Source organism: Antrostomus carolinensis, unplaced genomic scaffold, assembly GCF_000700745.2.
Source record: "Antrostomus carolinensis isolate BGI_N321 unplaced genomic scaffold, ASM70074v2 scaffold28994, whole genome shotgun sequence".
In the NCBI taxonomy this organism is placed as follows: Eukaryota; Metazoa; Chordata; class Aves; order Caprimulgiformes; family Caprimulgidae; genus Antrostomus; species Antrostomus carolinensis.
The window spans coordinates 1-19714 of NW_010309172.1; the positions used below are offsets into that span (position 1 = coordinate 1).

General features: G+C 39.9%; 2 protein-coding genes across 2 annotated transcripts in view; both read left to right on the plus strand.

Moving 5' to 3' along the window:
- Nucleotides 1-288: 288 nt before the first annotated feature.
- On the plus strand, nt 289-2774 carry RPS16 (ribosomal protein S16). The gene is made up of 4 exons (XM_010166026.1): nt 289-386; nt 1157-1253; nt 2393-2440; nt 2575-2774. The coding sequence occupies exons 1-4, from the start codon at nt 357-359 to the stop codon at nt 2718-2720; spliced, it is 321 nt and encodes a 106-aa protein (XP_010164328.1). The 5' UTR covers nt 289-356; the 3' UTR covers nt 2721-2774.
- A 783-nt stretch (nt 2775-3557) lies between these two features.
- Nucleotides 3558-19714, plus strand: part of LOC104523452 (otogelin-like protein) — a gene marked incomplete at its 3' end in the record, with an annotated part of 55153 nt that continues 38996 nt past the window's right edge. The window contains exons 1-8 of the mRNA XM_029084504.1: nt 3558-3617; nt 7528-7648; nt 8628-8667; nt 9757-9805; nt 11966-12023; nt 13741-13839; nt 14535-14689; nt 18908-19029. Of these exons, the coding sequence (XP_028940337.1) occupies nt 3558-3617; nt 7528-7648; nt 8628-8667; nt 9757-9805; nt 11966-12023; nt 13741-13839; nt 14535-14689; nt 18908-19029 (704 nt within the window). The remainder of the gene's footprint in view (nt 3618-7527; nt 7649-8627; nt 8668-9756; nt 9806-11965; nt 12024-13740; nt 13840-14534; nt 14690-18907; nt 19030-19714) is intronic.

Consider the following 19714-nt stretch of genomic DNA (forward strand, 5'->3'; position numbering starts at 1 on the left):
CACAGAAATACCGTGTTGATGAATGGAGAGGGTATCTTTCATCTTCCCCTTATTTGTAATTAAATCTTGTAGCTATATAGCATTTATAAGTATCAGTAAAAATTTATTAAAACGGTGCCTTAATACTACGAATCAATACCTGGGCATGCAAGGAGTGGTGCTGTTTTGTTTAGTGTGAGATGTTAATCTTGAGTATAAAAGTAAGATTTTTGGATTGTTAAATAGAAGTTCACACTGCTAGTGCAAAAGCAAAATGCTGTACTAATGCACATTTGGATTTTTAGAAAACAGCAACTGCTGTTGCCCACTGCAAGAGAGGAAATGGCCTCATTAAAGTGAATGGAAGACCTCTGGAAATGATTGAGCCCAGAACTCTGCAGTATAAAGTAAGCATCCACCACACCACCACCACCACCTCCCCCCACCTTTGATAATAAAATAACTTTATACACATAATTGCTTGGGGGTGGAAAAGAGTTGCTTGCCTTACTGACAGTACTGAGTTTTTGTTTGTGTCTTACCTGATTGCCAGAAATTTAGACTCTGTTATGAAGATTTGGAAAACTGTCCTATGATTGTCTTGTTGGGAAGGGTGGACTTTTTTGCTTAACTGGTTTAATGTATGTTAACATAATTATATGAAGCATTTTCAGCTCTTCACATCTTTTTTTTTTTAAATTTAAATGGGTGACTTAAAATCCTCATTTTTTAAAGATTTTTTATAGAATATCTCTATGAACGCTGCTGAAAGACTCTAAAGCTGATCAGATAACTATAAAGTGTAATAAATAGCAGAGAAAACCACCTATAAATTACTTCTGATCTTTAGTTTTAATAAACTTATTTTTCTGATGTAGTTATGGCATTCTACTTAAACTATACCCTTGCTCTTAATTCCTGTGTGCATATGCTTTACTATTAATATTTCTGAAACTTAAAAAAAAAAGAAATTAATTCAGTAAATTTATTTTATAACAACACTAGTAGATGGCAGAGAATTCTGCAAGAGGTATACTTAATTTGGCTGTGTGCTTGTAAAATCAAGGCTTCATTTTTCAGAACATTCAGTAACTTCACATCTGGTAAACCTGTACTACAAGCTCTGATCCTTGTCTCTGATCAGAAATGAATTTACTTCCTGTGTTTTGTCTCCCAGCTGCTTGAACCTGTCCTCCTCCTGGGGAAGGAGCGATTTGCTGGTGTTGATATCAGAGTCCGTGTAAAGGGTGGTGGCCATGTAGCACAAATCTACGGTATGGTTTTTGGTGGGATCTCTGGTGTAGGCTAGAACAGGTCAAGCCACATATTTAAGAGGCTTGAGTTTAGAATAGTAACTTGCTCTTGAGGTTCTGTTTTGGTTTTTTTTTCACTATGCAAATGTAGTTCATAAGGGCTTATTGGTTGTATTTTATATGCAAAGGTGTAACATCTGGAGTAAGTTGAATTAAGTAAATTGATGAAATTTTGAGGAAATGTGAGGAAACGATGTTTGCATCTTGCAGTGTGACAGGACAGTTCAGGTGCAGCTGAGCACAAAGATTCTGGGAGGGGGGAAAGGAGATTTATCATTAGAAATCACATCTTTAGTTGTAAATTTCCATGTTGTTCAGAAGCATCTTTCGACTGACCCGCACAGCTATGCAGTTTTTTCCCCTTGCAGAGAAGACTGGGAATGTACTTGTATTAGCTGTTGATAGAGTTGCTCTTTATAAATCTTAGATTTATTCTGTTTTGATTTGGGTGTAGGTTGGAGAAGTGGAGCAGAAGCTGCATAAAGAGCAGAGACATGTTTCAGTCTCATAGCTGATTGCAGTTGTTTTTCAGAAAATTCAATCCAAATGCTGATCGTGCTGTACTGACAGACAACAGCCTAACAGAACTTCTACAGTTACTCCCCTGCTCCTGGGTTCAGTTTTCGTTACTGTGCTACAGGCTGGTTTTATTGAGGCGTGCTGGAGGAACTGCTCATGCTGTCCTGTTGTCCATTTTACCTCCTTAGTCTTTGCACACACTGATAAATTTTATCCTTGTTGAGAAGTAGAAACATTTCAGAGAACTGTGTTTCTAAGGATTTTGAAAGTTGATTGTTTGTAGGTAGAAGATGAACCTACGTTAGTACTCGGGAGAAAAGGGGATCAGGACTGCCCTTGTGCAGTTCCTTGGCTCGCTGGCAGTTGTCAGTTCAACACGTGGACTGTGGGTGGTGTCTTGGCACAGATTTCTTCAGATTTGCCAAAGTAAAAGTCATGTGCAGTACATAGGAGGGGACTTTAAGGAGGGAAAGGACAATTTGGTAGCAAACAAGACAGCAAGTTTCTCAGATAACTGTCACTTTGTGTTTAAGTTTTAAATACATTTGCAACCCTTACTGATCCATTATCTTTTTTAACAGCTATCCGTCAAGCAATTTCCAAAGCGTTGGTGGCTTATTATCAGAAATGTAAGTTGTTTTGATTGTTGTGTTGCCCTTAAGTGGAAATGTGTGGCTTCTGGTAGTTTTGGCACAGAACATGTTAATATGGATTTGGTCCATGGGAAATTTCTTAAACTGAAGATTTTTTTTTTTTTAAACAGATGTTGATGAAGCTTCCAAGAAGGAGATCAAGGATATTCTAATCCAGTATGATAGGACTCTGCTGGTTGCAGATCCTCGCCGTTGTGAATCCAAGAAATTTGGGGGACCTGGTGCTCGTGCGCGCTACCAGAAGTCTTACCGTTAAAATTGTTCTACAGTCATGTGACAGTCAATAAACATAAAGAGAATTTGATAATTTCATGTTTCTAAATTGTGTTTTTCTGTGTAGGTAAATAGATTTTTTCACTGTTTGTTAACTTAAGCTCATATGCAAATTGATCAGTATGAAAGTAAAATCAGAGGGCTGTTGGCAGTTGTCTTATCCCTTCATAGTAAGTAAGTCTGGATAGGTAAGGTCTTGGGAGTAAGGAAAAGCTTCTTTCTGTTGCTGGGTGCCTGGTTATCAGAACATAAAGAAGGCTTACTTCTTTTTTTTTTGTTTTTTTTTTGTTTGTGTGAGTATATGCAACCGTGTAGCAGTTCATTAAAGCAGAGTTCAATTTTCTCCTTTTTGGTAAACCTAAATGAAGATGGACCTTTTTCCAGTACCTGCCTGGCCTATCTTCCCTAGGGTTAGGAACCAACATGAATATCCCAAGTTCTTCCTGTGTGAAATGTCTGTCTCAGCCTGCTTATAGACTTTATCCATAACGTGTATGAGCGTGGATCTGACTCCTAGCTGGTAACTTGTATGTCGTGTGTGATGTGACTTGGTTTAGTATGCTGCCCTAGTGTACTGCAGCACACTAAGCATCTTGCTGCGTACACTTTGGTGCTGGCAGTTTGTGATCTTGCAAAGGACATCTGTTTTCATTGTATAATCACTGAAATAGCACACTGAGGGTGAAGTTCCAAATACTGCTATGGAATATTATATGGCAATGGGTATTGTATATCAGGATGATCTGCTTTTGTTTGCCCGTACTGGTTAGGGGCAAGGAGTTCACCCCCTTGAGGGTAACTCCCTCAACGTAGTGCTAAAATGGGTGTTCAGGCAGCTATTCCAAAGTTTTTATTCAAAGTTCACATTGTCAAAACCAAAGTAATATGGAGGCAGGGGAGGGGGTTTGTTGAACCCTTGCCACACCGGATGGCAGAGTTTTCTTGATTAATATGTCTAAATGTAGGAAGCTTTATTTTTTTTCAATAGCAAACCCCATATATTATGTTTCAAAATAGTATTTTGTAAATATAAAGCATAAAAGGGATTTTGTGTTACAAATAAGATTGGATCTAAATGATTCATTTTTCAGCCACAGAGGGATCTAGACCTGAAGAAAAACATTAAATGATTTAATGAAAAAAAAAAAAATCCCTTTGGGAGCCAGACAGTTGTTTATGTCATGAGCGAGGTGAGGCGGTTTGAAGTCCTTGGGTGAGTAAGTGGGGAAAACCCTGGAGCTGAAAATATGACATTAATTTTCAAACTAGGGTGTGCGTGTATCAAACATGAAATGTTGAAGAACTTCAGTTACTGAGACATGGGATGTGCCAACAAAAGGCTGCTGGAAAGGCTAATTCTGTCCCTTGGTAGAGTTGCAAATAATGGAGTGAGGCCTTGGGTCTGAGCTGACCCAACAGGCATGGGCACAGCCCTGGACTGTTGTTTCCTATGTTTGAAAACCAGTTTGGAGAGGAACTGGAAGGAACATTGGAGACTAAGTAACTGAGAGCCTGGCTTCTGCTGTGTTGCTTTCTAAGCCTGGTATTTTTGTGTCTGTCACTGTACACCAATACTGAAATTGTTACAGGAGTGCCTTGATACTTGACATTTTTGTTGGGCTTACTATTAATGTGGTATTTCTTCTCTCACTTGTTTAATGGTAGGTCATTTCAGCATACTCAGTCAACACAAAGTTAAACCAGCTGCCTTTGTGAATTGGGTTGGGGAATTGGAAAGAATAGTACAATTTTGCCCTTTTGCTCTAGTTTAGGAAAAAAAGTGCTAGTGGCTTTTTTATGAATGTTAATATTTGTTATGATGTCTGCTTTTTCAGTAGAAAGACATTAAAGGCATTTTCACTGAAGTGTAGTTATTCAAGAGTTAAATGTGTAACTGAAACAAATTCTTTCTGAAAAGGAATTCTTCATCCATCTCCCATTTTAGCTGTCAGCATCAGCATAAAATACTGCATTGCATGACCTGAATAGAAGTAGAACGCTTTTATCTAAACCCCTCATGCTCCCATTGAAGCAGAGGGGACCGTTGTATGTTCTGTCACCAATTTACATACCAGGATTGTTTTTCTTACACTAAGTGAACTAAATACTCTATTCCAGACACTTGCTGTCTCTTTGGCAAGGTGTGTGGTTTGCTTTCTTCAGCCTCCCCCTTTCTGTACCCTCAGATCTGACCCATTTCTTGTCTGAGTTCCTCAGAGTTTCTACCTTGTAGTAGAGTTGCTCACAAATTATTCTGGCTTTTGGGCTGCTGAAAAATGTGATGCTCTGCCTCCTAGTCTGGCTTTCTAAGGAAAAGCTGCCATGCAGGGCTAACTTCAAATCTGATTACTTGAATTCCTGTGAGTACTGTGAAAAATAGCATCTTGATAGATGTTAATTAGCTACAGCTGAGGAAAAATAAGCCTTTTAGTTGTTTGGCTCGTGTCATGACTGAAAAGCAACGGCTCACTCATTGCTTGGGAAATGTGTACTGGCCTCCCAGTTGGCACATATGTACCATATGCCTTGGCTTGTCCAAAACTGATTCTTGCCTAGATGTTAAGAGTAGTCAGATGCAGGGAAGAGGAGAGGATGCAAAGTTACTATGGTGTAAAACTCAGGGAGGCAGGGGGAGATGTGATACCTGATGCCAGTAACCTTAGGGGAAGGTTTCACAGTTATGGGGAAACCTGATCTATCAGGTTTTCTGCCCACAGAACAGCTTGTAACAACTGGAGATTTTTGGTTTGCTGTTCTTTTATGGAAAGGCTGAAAATAAAACTCGCATTGCTAATAATATACCCAGAGATGATATCTGCATGTCATTTCTTCAATTGAAAGGCTCTTAACATAATAAAAATGCTTTCTGAACTGGACTTGGATCCTATAAAAATGTCCCATTAATCCTGTAGGGTGATGTCATTCCCACAGACTTGCTTTCTGAATGAGAAATGTTCATGGAATCAGGCTGGTGTCTGCCTGAGTGGTTGAAGATTTTTCTTCTAAATGGTTACTTACTGATCACCCACTAGAGGGCTTAACTTCATTGGGGAAGCGTAACTACCATAACGTTTGAAGGTGTAAGGAAAAAACCTGTTCATAAAAATGTTTTCTTTCCTGATGTCCTGATTCTGCAGGGATGGCAATCAAGCTCTTGTCATTTAGCATCCGCTCACTTCCACGGAGAAATAATAACAGTTTGATTTTCAAGCCCCTAGCGAGGTTCTTGAGCAGCTCTGGACGTGGTTCTTGGAAAAGAAGAAATGCCCCTAACCTCATACTGTCCAGCTCTTTCATTAGTTTCACTGATGCTAATCCTTAAAGAAGATCAGGTGTGTACATTAAAATGTGGCCTCACTTGAATTCTTTGTTGAAAATACTGGTTCAATGAAGGCTGGAGTGTGAGCTCCAAAAAGTACCATATTCTATTAATGACAACAGTGGATCCAATTCTAAACCAGAGAAAGCTTGTACCTGTGGTGCTGAAGACAGTTATTTTCTCAACCATTGTTTATAATCCTGATAAACTGTGTAACCTGTATATAAAATTAAGTCCTCTCAGATGTTATGTTGGTGATGTGGTTTAACCAGGAAGTGTCGCTGCCCACCCCACCCCCCCACCCTCCCGTGGTACAGGGAGGAGAAAATATAAACGGGGCTCAGGGGTTGAGACACGAGCAGTTTACTGGAATGGTAAGGGAGAAACAAGGGCTGAATGTTTTTCTTTGCCTTCTCTTCTAGTCCAGCTGGGGAGCAGGGAAGAGAAAGGGCTAGAAGAAATGATGGGAGAACTTTTTACCTGAGAGAGGCCATCAACTCTTACATTTTATTTTGTTCCAAACCCACCTTCTGTAACATGCTCGGAGGGTTTCACAAAGCACATCCTAGGAAGAGTGGAGGGGTAGGCAAAAGATAGGCTTTGCAAAATAAAATGAGTAGTAGCAGTTTTGATTAGCATTATATGTGTCTTTAAAAGTTCACTTTTTAATGATTCTGTCATGGTAAAGCATGTAAAATTTTTCTTTTTTAAAATTGATAATTTTTAATTTTGGTGAAAGTATATATTTTAATGAAAATCAGAAACAAACCCCTTGGCCCTGTTGACTTCTCCTTTTTGCTAATATTAAATTTTCATAACATGTTTTATTAAAAATGTAATATAATTTTCCTCTGGGAAGCCTTTTTTGTAATATAAGCAAACTATATACAAAAATGTATCTAAAATATTCTTAAAAATCCAGGTGTATTATTTCATGGAAGTTCACATCTCTCCTTTTAGAACAGATAAGGAACACTAATATGTTAATCTCCAAGGCCATCTGGTTGTAATTTATACAGTAGCATCATTGCAGGGTCTTGTAAAAACATTTCACTGCAGTAAGCAGTAAAGGGCAGCACTCGGCACAAGCCTCAAAGGACACAAAGGTGTGTGACGACTGAAGGAAGTCTCAGACCATCATGACATGGCAACCTTTCTATGTCATTGTCTGCTATGTTATAAAGAGCTGATTCAATTCGATAGAGGATACTCCCAGGTCTAGTGAAAGTGTAACTAATACAGACTCTGCTGAGGAGTTACCATGCATTACTAATGAGAGACACGCAGCTAGAAAGTTGTATGCCAGCTTGCAAAGCTCCTGAAGCTGTATGTAGCTACCAAGCTTGATGTCTCCTTTTCTTTTGCTTTTTTTCATTGCATTATTTTAAATAATGCATCCAGCTATTTAACTTTTAAAAGACTTAAACACACTGTAGAAATACCTAGTGCTAAGATGCCATCGTAATCAGAGCCATTAATTTGGATAAATGTCCTATTACTAAGTTATACTGAAATGAACATTGTGGGAAAGCTCAGTTTCGTGATACCTTGGAGTATGTTCTTGCTTCATTCACTGCTTTCCTCTTTGCAAGGTAAGAACTTTATTTCATTTTTGTAGTTATATTAACTTTAAAAAAGATTTTTCTATATATTGTAATATTACAGCTCCTTCTTTTTCTATCATTATAAAGCAGTTTTTTTTTGACCCATGCTGGAAATCATAAATAAAAAAGATTTTTAACACAGGTTAAAAACCTATAGATCACCATTGGATCTCACAGGTGTAGAAACTAAAATAAAGCTCTTGGTTTTTTAAAAAAAATACACTTTGAATTTGTTACAAAACAATTATTAGGAAAAAAATTAAGTTTCTTGACTTTCTTGCCATTATTGCCAGATGAGTAAGCGTCTAATGATTTTCAATAGGGTATGATTTTGTTTGAACAGACTGAACCTGCGATATGCTTAAGCATTTTAGAATGGTAGGGTAAATAATATCTCTTCTGGTTTTAAAAGTGATCCTGCTTTCTGTATAATGCAAAGGGATCTTGCAGATAGTTTTATTGTAGCAATTATAAAGATTTCTAAGGCAATGTAAGAAAGAAGGGGTTTGGTTGTCTATTTTGTTTGTTTGTTTGTTTTTTTTTAAAAGCATGGACTCTAGATAATTTATAATTATTTACAATTGGGTCTCACAAGTAACATTCAGAAAATGATTATAGGTAACCACCCTAGAAGTTTGTTTCTGGAAAGCTCTGAGCGCTTTTGTATTTTATCAGTTTTGTTCTGAGTCTCTGAAGAGCTATGAACCTTTACTCTTTTTCATAGTAGTGTGTACCAGAACTGAGAGCACAGAAACTCGCAGGTGAGAGAATCAAACTCTCAGGATGGAAAGCATATAGTCCTGCAACCCTTGGAAACAGAAAAAGTTTGTGTTAAGATGCTCTGGAAAACTTAGGATCATTAAAGAACAAAATTCAATAGTGTTGTTTTAAACTTGACAAACTATTGTCTGCCAAGTGCAGAGTGAGACTGTTGAAAAAACATTTAACTTGACTTTTTAATCTACAGGATCTTATTGCAAGCTTTCTCTTTTGAGAAGAACTTCAAGGTAAGTTCTTATTCCTTATTTGTCAAGTACTGCAAACAGAACAAGAATGAGTAAGTGTGATGTAGTGCAAGTTAGAAAGTAAAATATAGCCTTGAATTTGACATGTAAAATGTCATGTACACGTGCATTGGATGTAAAACACACTTTCAGAGTGTTTACAACTCATTTCAGAGAATTTACATAAAGGCCATGGGTCCTCTGTTTGAGAAATAGATGTCCTTATGAAAAACGATTCTTCTGTGGTCTCGAGAAAGCTTAGAGGAATAATGGAATGAAACCAGGATGAGATCATGATTTCATGACTGGAAAAATACATTAAATGAGTATCCTTCTAGTATTTTAATTGCATGATAAAATCCTAGCTGCTATTTGAAGCACAGAAAAGTAAGTGCTATACAGTCTTAAAATAAACATTTTCAATACAAGTTTTCATGTAGAAGCTGAAATCCAAACAAAACCCAAACTAGGGAATGTTCCTGATCTCATTGAATTAAATGGGAACTATGCCATCAAATTCAATGGAAGCATCCAGTCGAATGTAGCTTCAGATGTCTAATGACATCTAATACATCTAGCAAACACATGCATGTCAAATGATACGCCATCTTGGACTGTTGATAAAACTAAGTATGTTTTGTAGTTTGATGCCCTTGTTTCCAAACTTAATCACAAATTTAAGTCAGCCACAGCTGGAGAGTCATCTCTTGCTATTAAAAGTACCATCACAGTATATTCTAACAACACTTGAGGGAACTTGCAGCCACTTACACGCAGAGTCAAGTAAATATGAAGCTGCTTTACAATTATGTATCCTGTCAGGTAAGCCTGTTTTGCCTATTTATGTCTCGCCCAGAAGATCCAGGTACCACCACCCTGTCCAAGCAGAGATCGGAGTGCTGCCCAATTCTGTAAAATGAGCCCACAAAAAGAAAAAAAAAAAAATAAATCACCTTTTAAAATGTTAACCCAAGAAAGACCTCTTTGATAAAATGATGGTAATCAGAGAGAAACACTTCTCTCTGGGGAGCTGCTTATTCAGGTTGCTCCATGGACCTTTGATTATATAAGATCCTTTTTGTTTTCTTCCAGAAATGAGTTTAATGCAACTCAACAGAAAAGAGATCTTGTAACAGCTGAGGTAGGTTATACCTCCAAAAGCCGGAGGGAGGGGAAACCCTCCTCCCTTTCTGCTCCAGGCCTTTGCTGTCCTTACAAAGGAGCCTTTGTGGGGAGAAGGGCTGCGGTAACAGGAGGACAGTGAGCAGGAGCAGCTATTCCCTACCTGCTCGCCCATGGCCTCATGCCTTCATTCACTCTCAGCAAAGCAAAGCCTGACGAGCCGACTGACGCACACCATGGGAAATAGAACCGCGATGCCTCTGTCTTTTGTGAGGGCGAACAGAGAGCCCCGGGAAGCTGTGAGTGTTTGGTGAGAGCCGCGATGGCGGCGCCAGCGGCATGGCTCCCTCCCACACGGGCTGCGGTGGTGGCTCTGGCCTGGCCCTGGTTCCTACCGCCCCGGCCCACTGCTGCCTCAACGCTGCATCCCGGCCATGTGGCACTGGCATTTAATAGTAAATGGGGGAATCTCATCCCCCTGCTGGTACATGTCTCAGGCTACGGAGCCCAAGCAAAGGCAAGCGGGAAGCCCAAGGTGGCCCCTCCTCATGGTCTTGCAAGGGGCCTGCAGCCAAACCACAGATGGTTTTTTTCTGAGACCCTTTGAAATCTACATGGCTCCCGACTGAGTCAGAAGGTCTCTGGTGTGAAATGCTGTGCTAAGGCGAATCGAGCCTCTGAGGGAAACGGGCCCTTGGGGCTGGTGGTGTCCCAGGAGAGCCTTCAGCCGGAAAGAGCTGCCACAGCAAGGATGCTCTACCTCCCCAAAATAGCACAAAGGCCAAAACCCGCTTTCCTGAGGAGGACGGCTCAGAGTAACTATCAGGGGAACTGGAAATGAGTCTCGTTGTGCAGGGAGGGAAAGGAATCTCTCCAGCTAGTGATGGACCATGGAGACCAGGAATAGTTTTGGTGCAGGGGCCTTCCAGGTGGTGAGTTCGACGAAGTCCATTTTATGTTGATTTTAGAGAGATTGTGCTACTTGAATGCATCCCACAAAGTATTTCCAGTTGGAAAAAGGAAGTTTTTACGTCACTGTATGAGACATTAGTGAGACTTAATGTAACCTGTTCCTTGTGCAGTGCTGTTCACTCTGAGATCCATTAGTTCAAACTCCAGACGTGGAGAGTGACTGACAGCAGGAGGGAAGAAAGAAATTAGTTTACAAGTGAAGACTTAGACAATTTGGTTTACTTAATTGTGCAGCTGAAGGCTGGCATATACACCTGTGAGGAGCACAGAAGGGTAACTGTTTTCTCATAGAATGTCAGAGAGGGAATAAATAAAAACCATGGGGAAGAAGAGGTATTTAAGCAAAAGGGCCAGGCTTTATAAAACAAAAGGATTTAAACAGGCCATGGATAAATGTAAGAGGGAAATATTTAACTACTCAGCACTTCACCCTGGTAAACTTTCCAGTCAGACTAGTCGGGGGAAAAAACCCCAGAGTGCTTTCAGCCTGGAATGGGATCAGTTCTTGGAAGGGATGATGCGACGTGACAAGCTGCAGTAGCAGAGTGCTGGGTCAGATCCAAGGCTTCCTTATAGTCCGATGCTCCACAGTTCCTAAACAAGACAGGAAGCAGATCAGGCAGTTCCACCTCCTCTTTTGTTAGGGATGAACCGAAATGCATTTCTGAAGAATCTCAAGGAGGACGTGAAATCTATCGCAGCTGGAATGGCCACAGTGGGGATGATCAGGGTGTACACAGAGAATGAGTTAGAGGACAGGATGAAGTGGAAGGATATCACATCTTCAAGCTCTCCAATTATGGGTATTTGACTAAAGTGAAAAGGGAAGGACTGCTCTCTGTCCCTTCACCTTCAAAATGTAAATGTAAAAATTCCCAGGTGGAGCCCCACGAATTCATTGGCACTGGAGGGGATGGAGAGGAGGCCAGTGGTGATCCCACAGCCCAGCTGTATCCTTCCCTATGGCTCCAAAAGCCATGCTTCTCCTCCCCATCATGGTGGTTGCTGCAGTCACTGCCTTCCCCACTGGCTCAGCCTGCTGATCCTTCCTGCAACACCCATGGCTGTGTCATGTGCTGGCCCAGCCGCAAATGACTCTTCTGTATTAAAAGTCCCAACCCAATGTTAGGCTGCAAGGCCTCCAGCTCATATTGGCTCATTTGTAAAGCACAAACATCCTGATTTTGCTTTTATGTTTCTCTGACAGATTCAAGTTCCCTCTTTTCGATCACACCTTCATGAGACCTTGACGTGGAGTCCGCCAGGTCAGTGTCGTGCTCCTTAACCGCAGGAGGAGAAATGGTCCTGAATATGCTGCCTTCCTACTAGCTCTCCTGTGTTACCATGGGCAGTGAAAGCCCTGCTCGTTATGTCCTTTACAAAACCCTGTCGTGTCTCATTTCCTTGTTTTATCTGTGTTAAATACTAGGAAATTTCTGTCAAAATTGTACTTTCAAAATAATGCCTTGCAACCAAATCTGAACAGCTGACTAAGCAAATCCTTTGATTATTTTTTTAAGTCTTAAATTTTAAAGTTTGCAATTTTTCTTTTCTGCCACTTTTTCTGACCTTGGCAGGAGATGTTAGTATGTCTGAGGCATGTAACTAGTTTTACAAAGGCACAGGGGTGCTCAGGCAATGAGCACACAGCTGCTCCTGGAGGGTTTTAAGCATTCTACAAACATGTAAAGCAGGTCCAAGTTACAGAAGTTGTTTTGCAGAAAAGTTTATTGTATGCAATTGAACTTTGGTAGCCTTCTTGGAAAATACGTATACCTGGGTAGGTGCTTTCTGTTGTGTTTTTCCATGTAAATGAGTATATGTAATTTTAGAGCTCATAATTCTAGCAACAACAACAACAAAGAAGTTTTTCATATTAGTGCATTTCTCCGTTGTATAAACAGTATTTTCTGCCTTGTTGGTATTTTCAGAGTATCTGTGTATATTTGGAAAAAAATTCTTAAGTGGAAAAAATTCAAAACTGAGCATGGAAAGGAGTTTTCACAGTGAAGGCTGATGTTCTTAATAATTGGTAACTTCCATGTGTGCTTTACTGTAAAGGTCCCATTTTCTTCCCTTTTAATGTCACTAGCAGCTTTACCACAGCTTCACTGGTAGTGGAAGGGCCTGTTTATTTAATTTACTTCCTGCTTTTTGCAATTTTTTTTTTAATCTCCGTCAGCAGGATTGTAAGAGTTTGTACCTAGGTTTTTAATCCTCCCACAAGAGGGAAAGCAACTGTTTGCAAAATCTGATGAAATTTTGCTTTGGGACTACCTTTCTTCACTTTTGGGGAACTATGATTTAGACCCACCTCAGTGAATGGTTAGTAGATGACAGTGAGGTCTTAGCTTCCAAAACAGACTATGAAACCCTTTAATGAAACTGCTTATGGAAACAATTACTAATTATAACATAAAACAAGCCATTCCCATGGAATCTTAAGTCTCTGACTCCAGTCACCTCTTAAGCAGAAATAACCTTTTAACTGACTTCTTTTAGCAGGGAGGAAGGGTTATTTATAATTGGTTTTGACTTTGCAAATTATATATTCTGGACTGTTCGTAAGCTGAACGTACCCTTTGCTGTAATTCTTAGGAGGGAGAAGCTGAACATATGTATAAATTGTGCTGAATTTAGTCAGCTAGAATAATCTGTGTCCTTTGTATTTCAAGATCAGCAGGACTGGGATTTGGTTTCTTTTCATGGGAACTTGACCTTTTGTTTGCTGGGAGGAAGTTGACCTTTTGCTCCTTTGTTAGTTTACAAGTCTCAAACCAAATAAGAGAGAACCTTGCTTCTCTTTTAACCAAGGAAAACAAAGGATAAAATTCAGTAAATGTTAAAAACTGGAAATTGTTGTTGCTTAATTTTCTTAGCTAATATAGCTGCCTATGTTTTAACAATAATCAGATTTATTGTGGATCTCAGTCTGTTTACAAAACACTCTACCTACTAAAAGGCTGCTATGCTTGCTTACAGGTTCATGTCCTCAGGAGTGCCTTAATGGAGCAGTCTGCACAGAGGCAGGTGACTGTGACTGTCAGTTATTTCAGGCTCAAGGAAGCAGGTGCCAAATTGGTAAGTTTTAGGTCAAAAGACTCAAGTTTCAGCTTCAAGTGAGATTTAAGGTGCAGGTTTTAAAGACAATACTGTTAACAGCATATTTGTGATTCCTCTGCAGTAGAACTGTCATTCCACTAGTAGCTAAGAGGACTAAAGTGGTATGTGTTAGGCATATATGAAGAGCAATATGAGGAATGCTTACATTTTAGCACTTGGACTGTAATGATACGTAGATACCATAACAGATAGATCACTGTATAGTATATCAGCAGCTAGCCAGCTTTTTTATAGTTAACTGAACAATCAAAAAGTCACTGCATTTTTCTAACAATGACTTATTGCAGATAAAATTATCTGCAGCTATTTCAATGTACTGGTTCCTGGAGTCTGCTGTGTGTAGGGATAAACAAGAATTGTCTTCCAGGATCTGCAGTAGATCTAAATCCCTTGCCTCTACTTATAATTAAAATGTCTCCACTGAAGCAAATTAATAACTTATAATGCTTGCACGTGATAAAACTACAGCCTAAAGATTAAAAAAAAAATGGACTGACTTTATTTAAAGTGGAGGAAATGAAGTTATCTTTTGTCCTTGCTATGTATTTCCTTTATATGGTCTTACTCCCTTTCTGAGCTCTTTTGTAGATGGCTGTGACACTTGTCAATTTTTTATTACTGTGCTTGTTGTAAACTCCGTGTGTTCTCTCCAGTACCTAACACTGGGAAGGACCGAGATGGGATTTGCAAATCGTGGGGACAGTATCATTTTGAATCATTTGATGGCATCTACTACTACTTCCCAGGAAATTGCTCCTATATTTTTGCAAAAGACTGCAGTACTCCAGAACCCCAGTACACTGTTTGGGTAAGTGTGTGAGCATATGCTAGAAATAACCCACTGAGTATTCCTGTATTATAGGACATCTTTTTAATCATAAGTAAAATAAGTAGAGAGACAATAAATGGATCAAACTGCTGCATTACTTACTTAAATACAAAACTATGCTGCTAGAAAATGTCCAAGGTTGTGTGCAGTATCTCAAAACACTGATGAAATTATAATCAACAGAGTCAGTATATTAAAAATAGTATTTCTTACTCCCCCTATCCTAAAAAGGATCTCTGATCTCTCCTTTTTGGGAGCAAAAGTGGATCTTAAAGCAGACCTTGGAAACTTCAATAAACTTTAGTTGTCAGATTGTAAAAAATAAAAAAGAAAGAAAAAAGGGTTACTGAATAAAGTGCAAACAGCCATCACCTACCTGATAGCTGGGTACCTGAGCGCTCTGGGCCCCAATTCACAGCAATTAGCATGCTATGGGGAGATGTGTCCCTGGCCCACGGAAAACTCTGTCCCCTCTAGGGATTCGTATTCTAATTTTGGATTACCTCTATGTCATGCAGAGAAGATTAACAGCTCAAAAGCCATCTTGACCTATGGGAGAGTTCTCCTCAGGGAGAATTCAAACCTATACCCTCTTTGAAGGAAGATGCCCTGTTTATCAGGCTGTTGGTTACTGTGGGGAAAGGATACAAGCTCATTATGTTACTTTTTACACAGTGGTTGGGATTTGATGCTGATTGGGCAGAGGAGAGGGGACAAAAGGAGTTCTAATTATGAGTCCTGATGGTCACAGTGCTTGCAGGGGCAAGGCAGACCTAGATGCTGATTTCTGCTCCAAGGACTAGTGTCCATTTATAAACACACGACTTCCTCTCCCCCCAGGTAATAGCATCTAGTGAAGATAAATTTTCCATTCAAACTGCCATTTCTATTCACTCAGGTTATAGACAGATGCTTCCACAATTTAACTTTAATTCTTTGAATTCTCTGTGCAACTGTATTATTTTAGGATTTTTCACCAAATGGTGTAGCAAAGACCAAGATTATATTAAAATCTAGAAGTAATATTTCAGTGGATTCCAATTGCTCTGGAAAGAGAGAAATTACCATTCAGTTGCTGGAACAAATGTCATGTTTTGCTAAAAACTAAAAATGTTTACTTAGAAAAGTCGTAAGTAATGTTGAAGCACTGCAATCACTACAGGCTGGGCAATGGAGAGCCAAGAACCTTGCCAAATCCTCACATTGTGGTCCTTCTGTCTTTAATAATCCACCTCTCTAGAGAAGAAGAAAACATAAGAATTATTTTGATTTTCCTTGATTGTGTCTCTGTCTTGGGCCAGTTTTGCATAGAAACCATCTGTCAATACTAATAATATTTATGATATCTTTAATTATTATTATCTTTACACATGTGAAAACTAATGCTTTTCCTGGTTTGTCTTATTTCACTCAAAGAAACAGTAACTGGTTTTTACTTCCAGGATTAAGTGTCAGTTCAGGAAGATTAATTTGAGTATGTGTTATCACTGTATGTGTTCACCAACAGACCTTTTTTACAAAAACAATAGCTCTAGTTTACTTTTACAGCCTCCATTACTGTGTTGGTAAAATGTTTCCCAATTACTAATCTGTTTAGCTTCACAGCACTGTCAAGTAAACTGGTACTGCAACTCCTACCCTTTGCAGAGAATGGTGACACACAGTCATAGGAGTCATATTTGAGCTATCTGAACTCTGTCTACATTTTAATTTAGGTAACAATAGGTATTTAAGATTCACACCACAGTCCCCTGCCTCCTCAGTGGTGTCTAAAACCAGCTCTCAGGCTTTTGAAGCACCATAGTCCAGGACATCCCGCAGGTTTGAGTGGCTCAGCCCCACTGAGATTTATGAAAGCTGTTGGAGTTTTGCTTAAGCCCTTGGAGTAGGTATGTGCTTAAAACTCAGACTACGTGAGTGTAATTCAAAACGGTGTGGTAGTTAATTGGTTAGAGCATATACACAGAAAGTTGAAGACTATCCCTATCATTAGTCAGAATAAAGCTGAGCCCACAGTTTTCAAGTCCTGAGAGTGTGTCCTGGCCAGCAAAAGCTGTGTGATCCCTGGGGACAAGAACCTTCCTGCAGGAGTCATGCTCTGACACATCAAAGGCTGGGAATGCAAAGGAAGTCTGACTTCAGGGGTAGCCTCCTTTTTGCCAAACCATAAAAAGGAAGAGTGCTGGTTTATCATGCCTGTTCCAAGGTCTGATTAATACATTTCTTATGTGAGATCTACTTCACCACTGTAAAACTGTAGACATGCTGAGATAGGGAGTTGCATGGTTTCCATTTCTGGAAGCATGCATCTGAGATCTGTTTAACACTTCTTTCTAGTAGTGGGCAGTCATGGTAGTCATACATTGCCAATATCTGAGACACACAATTCTGCAACTCTTTCTCTGGCTGTGGAGAAGCTGATACGTGATTCAAACCAATACCCTGGTCACTATGCTATATATGTATAATGGGGAGAGGCAGATTTTGGAAAAGCCTGCCTTTCTCCATTATCAGGGCTGTAAAGCCAGTTTGAAATGGATTTTAACAGATCCACATAAGTTAGATGCCTGTAGGAGCACTCAAAAATCTTAACAAATCCCGAGTGGTTCAAGAAGTCATATTGTAGTTCAGCTGGTGCCAATCTCATCTGGCATGGAGAACACTGCTATTACACTGAGATTTTGTATTGGTTTGTAGTTCCCTCTTATAAATCAGACCTCTATTCTAGGGGAATAGGGGTGTCTCCTCTGTGGAAATAACAAGCTCCTACGTTGTCATTTATAAGCTATCTCACTACAGTGTCTCTGAAATTCATCTACATAAAAATACCTGAGCATTTCATCCAACATTTAAACCACAAATGCCTTGTGATGCTTTGTGCCATTAAATAGTTGCTATGTTGCTCGGTAGTACTGGGGAAGTGTGGACTGGATGATCAGGTAGTGAGATGGACTGTTAACTGGCTGATGGGAAGAAGCCAGAGAGTTGTGGTCAATGGGGCAGAGTCTAGTTGGAGGCCAGTATCTAGTGGAGTCCCTCAAGGGTCAGTACTAGGACCAGTTCTATTCAATATATTCATCAATGACCTGGATGAGGGAGCAGAGTGCACTGTCAGCAAGTTTGCTGATGATACAAAGCTGGGAGGAGTGGCTGACACACCAGAAGGCTGTGCTGCCATCCAGCGAGACTTGGACAGGCTGGAGAAATGGGCGGGGAAAAATTTGATTAAATACAAGGGCAAGTGTAGGGTGTTGCATCTGGGCAGGAACAACCCCAGGCTCCAGTATAAGTTGGGGAATGACCTATTAGAGAACAGTGTAGGGGAAAGGGTCAGCATCTGGGAGTCCTGGTGGACAGCAGGATGACCATGAGCCAGCACTGTGCCCTCATGGCCAGGAAGGCCAATGGCATCCTGGGGTGCATTAGAAGGGGTGTGGTTAGTAGGTCAAGAGAGGTTCTCCCCCCCCTCTACTCTGCCCTGGTGAGGCCACATCTGGAATATTGTGTCCAGTTCTGGGCCCCACAGTTCAAGAAGGACAGGGAACTGCTGGAGGGAGTCCAGCAAAGAGCGACCAAGATGATTAAGGGAGTGGAGCATCTCCCTTATGAGGAAAGGCTGAGGGAGCTGGGTCTCTTGAGCTTGGAGAAGAGGAGACTGAGGGGAGACCTCATTAATGTTTATAAATACGTTAAGGGCAAATGTCATGAGAATGGAGCCAGGCTCTTCTCAGTGATGCCCAACGATAGGACAAGGAGCAATGGGTGTAAACTGGAACACAGGAGGTTTCGCTTAAACTTCAGAAGAAACTTCTTTACAGTGAGGGTGACAGAGCCCTGGAACAGGCTGCCCGGGGAGGTTGTGGAATCTCCTTCTCTGGAGACATTCAAAACCCGCCTGGACGCCTTCCTGTGTGATCTTGTTTAGGTTCCTGCTCTGGTAGGGGGATTGGACTAGATGATCTTTCGAGGTCCCTTCCAATCCCCTGACATTCTGTGATTCTGTGTAGCATGAACTTCTAGTTTTGCATATCTCTGTAATCATTACTTTTTTATATGCTAAGTATTTATTTGTAAAGCTTTTTCAGTGATTGATGCATAGAAATGTAAAATATCACTAGTATGAATTTATGAAAAATTGCATGAAATTGTTGAGAACAAACATTTATTCTTATTGTGTGTATATTTTTCCCCTCTAAGGTTCATAACAGCCCTCACTGTTATGGTTCAGTATATACTTGCGAGAGGTCTGTCAGCTTATTTTTTTCAAACCAAGAAGAAATAATTATTTCAGGACATGAAGTAAGAAAAGACGGAATCAGGTTCGTGTTCTAATGGTGGGTTTTAACATTTTATTGCAAAAAGTTAGCGTGGAGCTTGGGAATTTGGTGATTTTTACACGAGCCAGAGAAAAGAATTTGATAGATATCTTTATTGATATCACTCACTGTTCCGTATTGGGGCTGCTAGAGCTCTAGTGTGAGCAGATGTAAGGGTGCTGATGTAATACCTGAGTGAGGATAGCATACACTCTCCATATGAACCTTGTGTTCAACTTCTCAGCTGTAACCTATTACCTATCCTTACTTTGTATAGACAAAGTCAGCATCAGACAGTTCTAGATAATTCTTGGTGCATCCTGATAGCATTTTGCACAAGGTAGTTATAGTTCATGCTTGGTAGCTATACTTAATGTAAGACAAAAACAACTTCTAGACATGTCTGAATTGGTTGAATCAATGCCCCTTTGGGGCAAAAACTCCACAGAACATCTCTGAGTTACATCAAACCCCCGAATTTACCAATTTTTTTTTTTTTTAATAAATAAAAAGATGAGTGCAAGGCTATCATAAGTATGTTTTAGCGGTTAATAAAGTACACAAAATTTCAAAGAGTTGTTAAGATGTTCTTACCATCTCTTCTGATGGAATGCTTTAACCATTAGCATCTGAAATTGATAGCTACAGTGTTACTGTGCATCCCAACAGAAGCAATTTTGGAAGATTA

What these genes read in the sequence shown, in the direction of transcription:
- RPS16 (XM_010166026.1), top strand. Translation starts at nt 357, where the DNA reads ATGATTGAGCCCAGAACTCTGCAGTATAAA. An exon ending in CCAGAACTCTGCAGTATAAA is followed by an intron (nt 387 to 1,156) that starts GTAAGCATCCAC and finishes TTTGTCTCCCAG; the next exon opens with CTGCTTGAACCTGTCCTCCT. An exon ending in CCATGTAGCACAAATCTACG is followed by an intron (nt 1,254 to 2,392) that starts GTATGGTTTTTG and finishes CTTTTTTAACAG; the next exon opens with CTATCCGTCAAGCAATTTCC.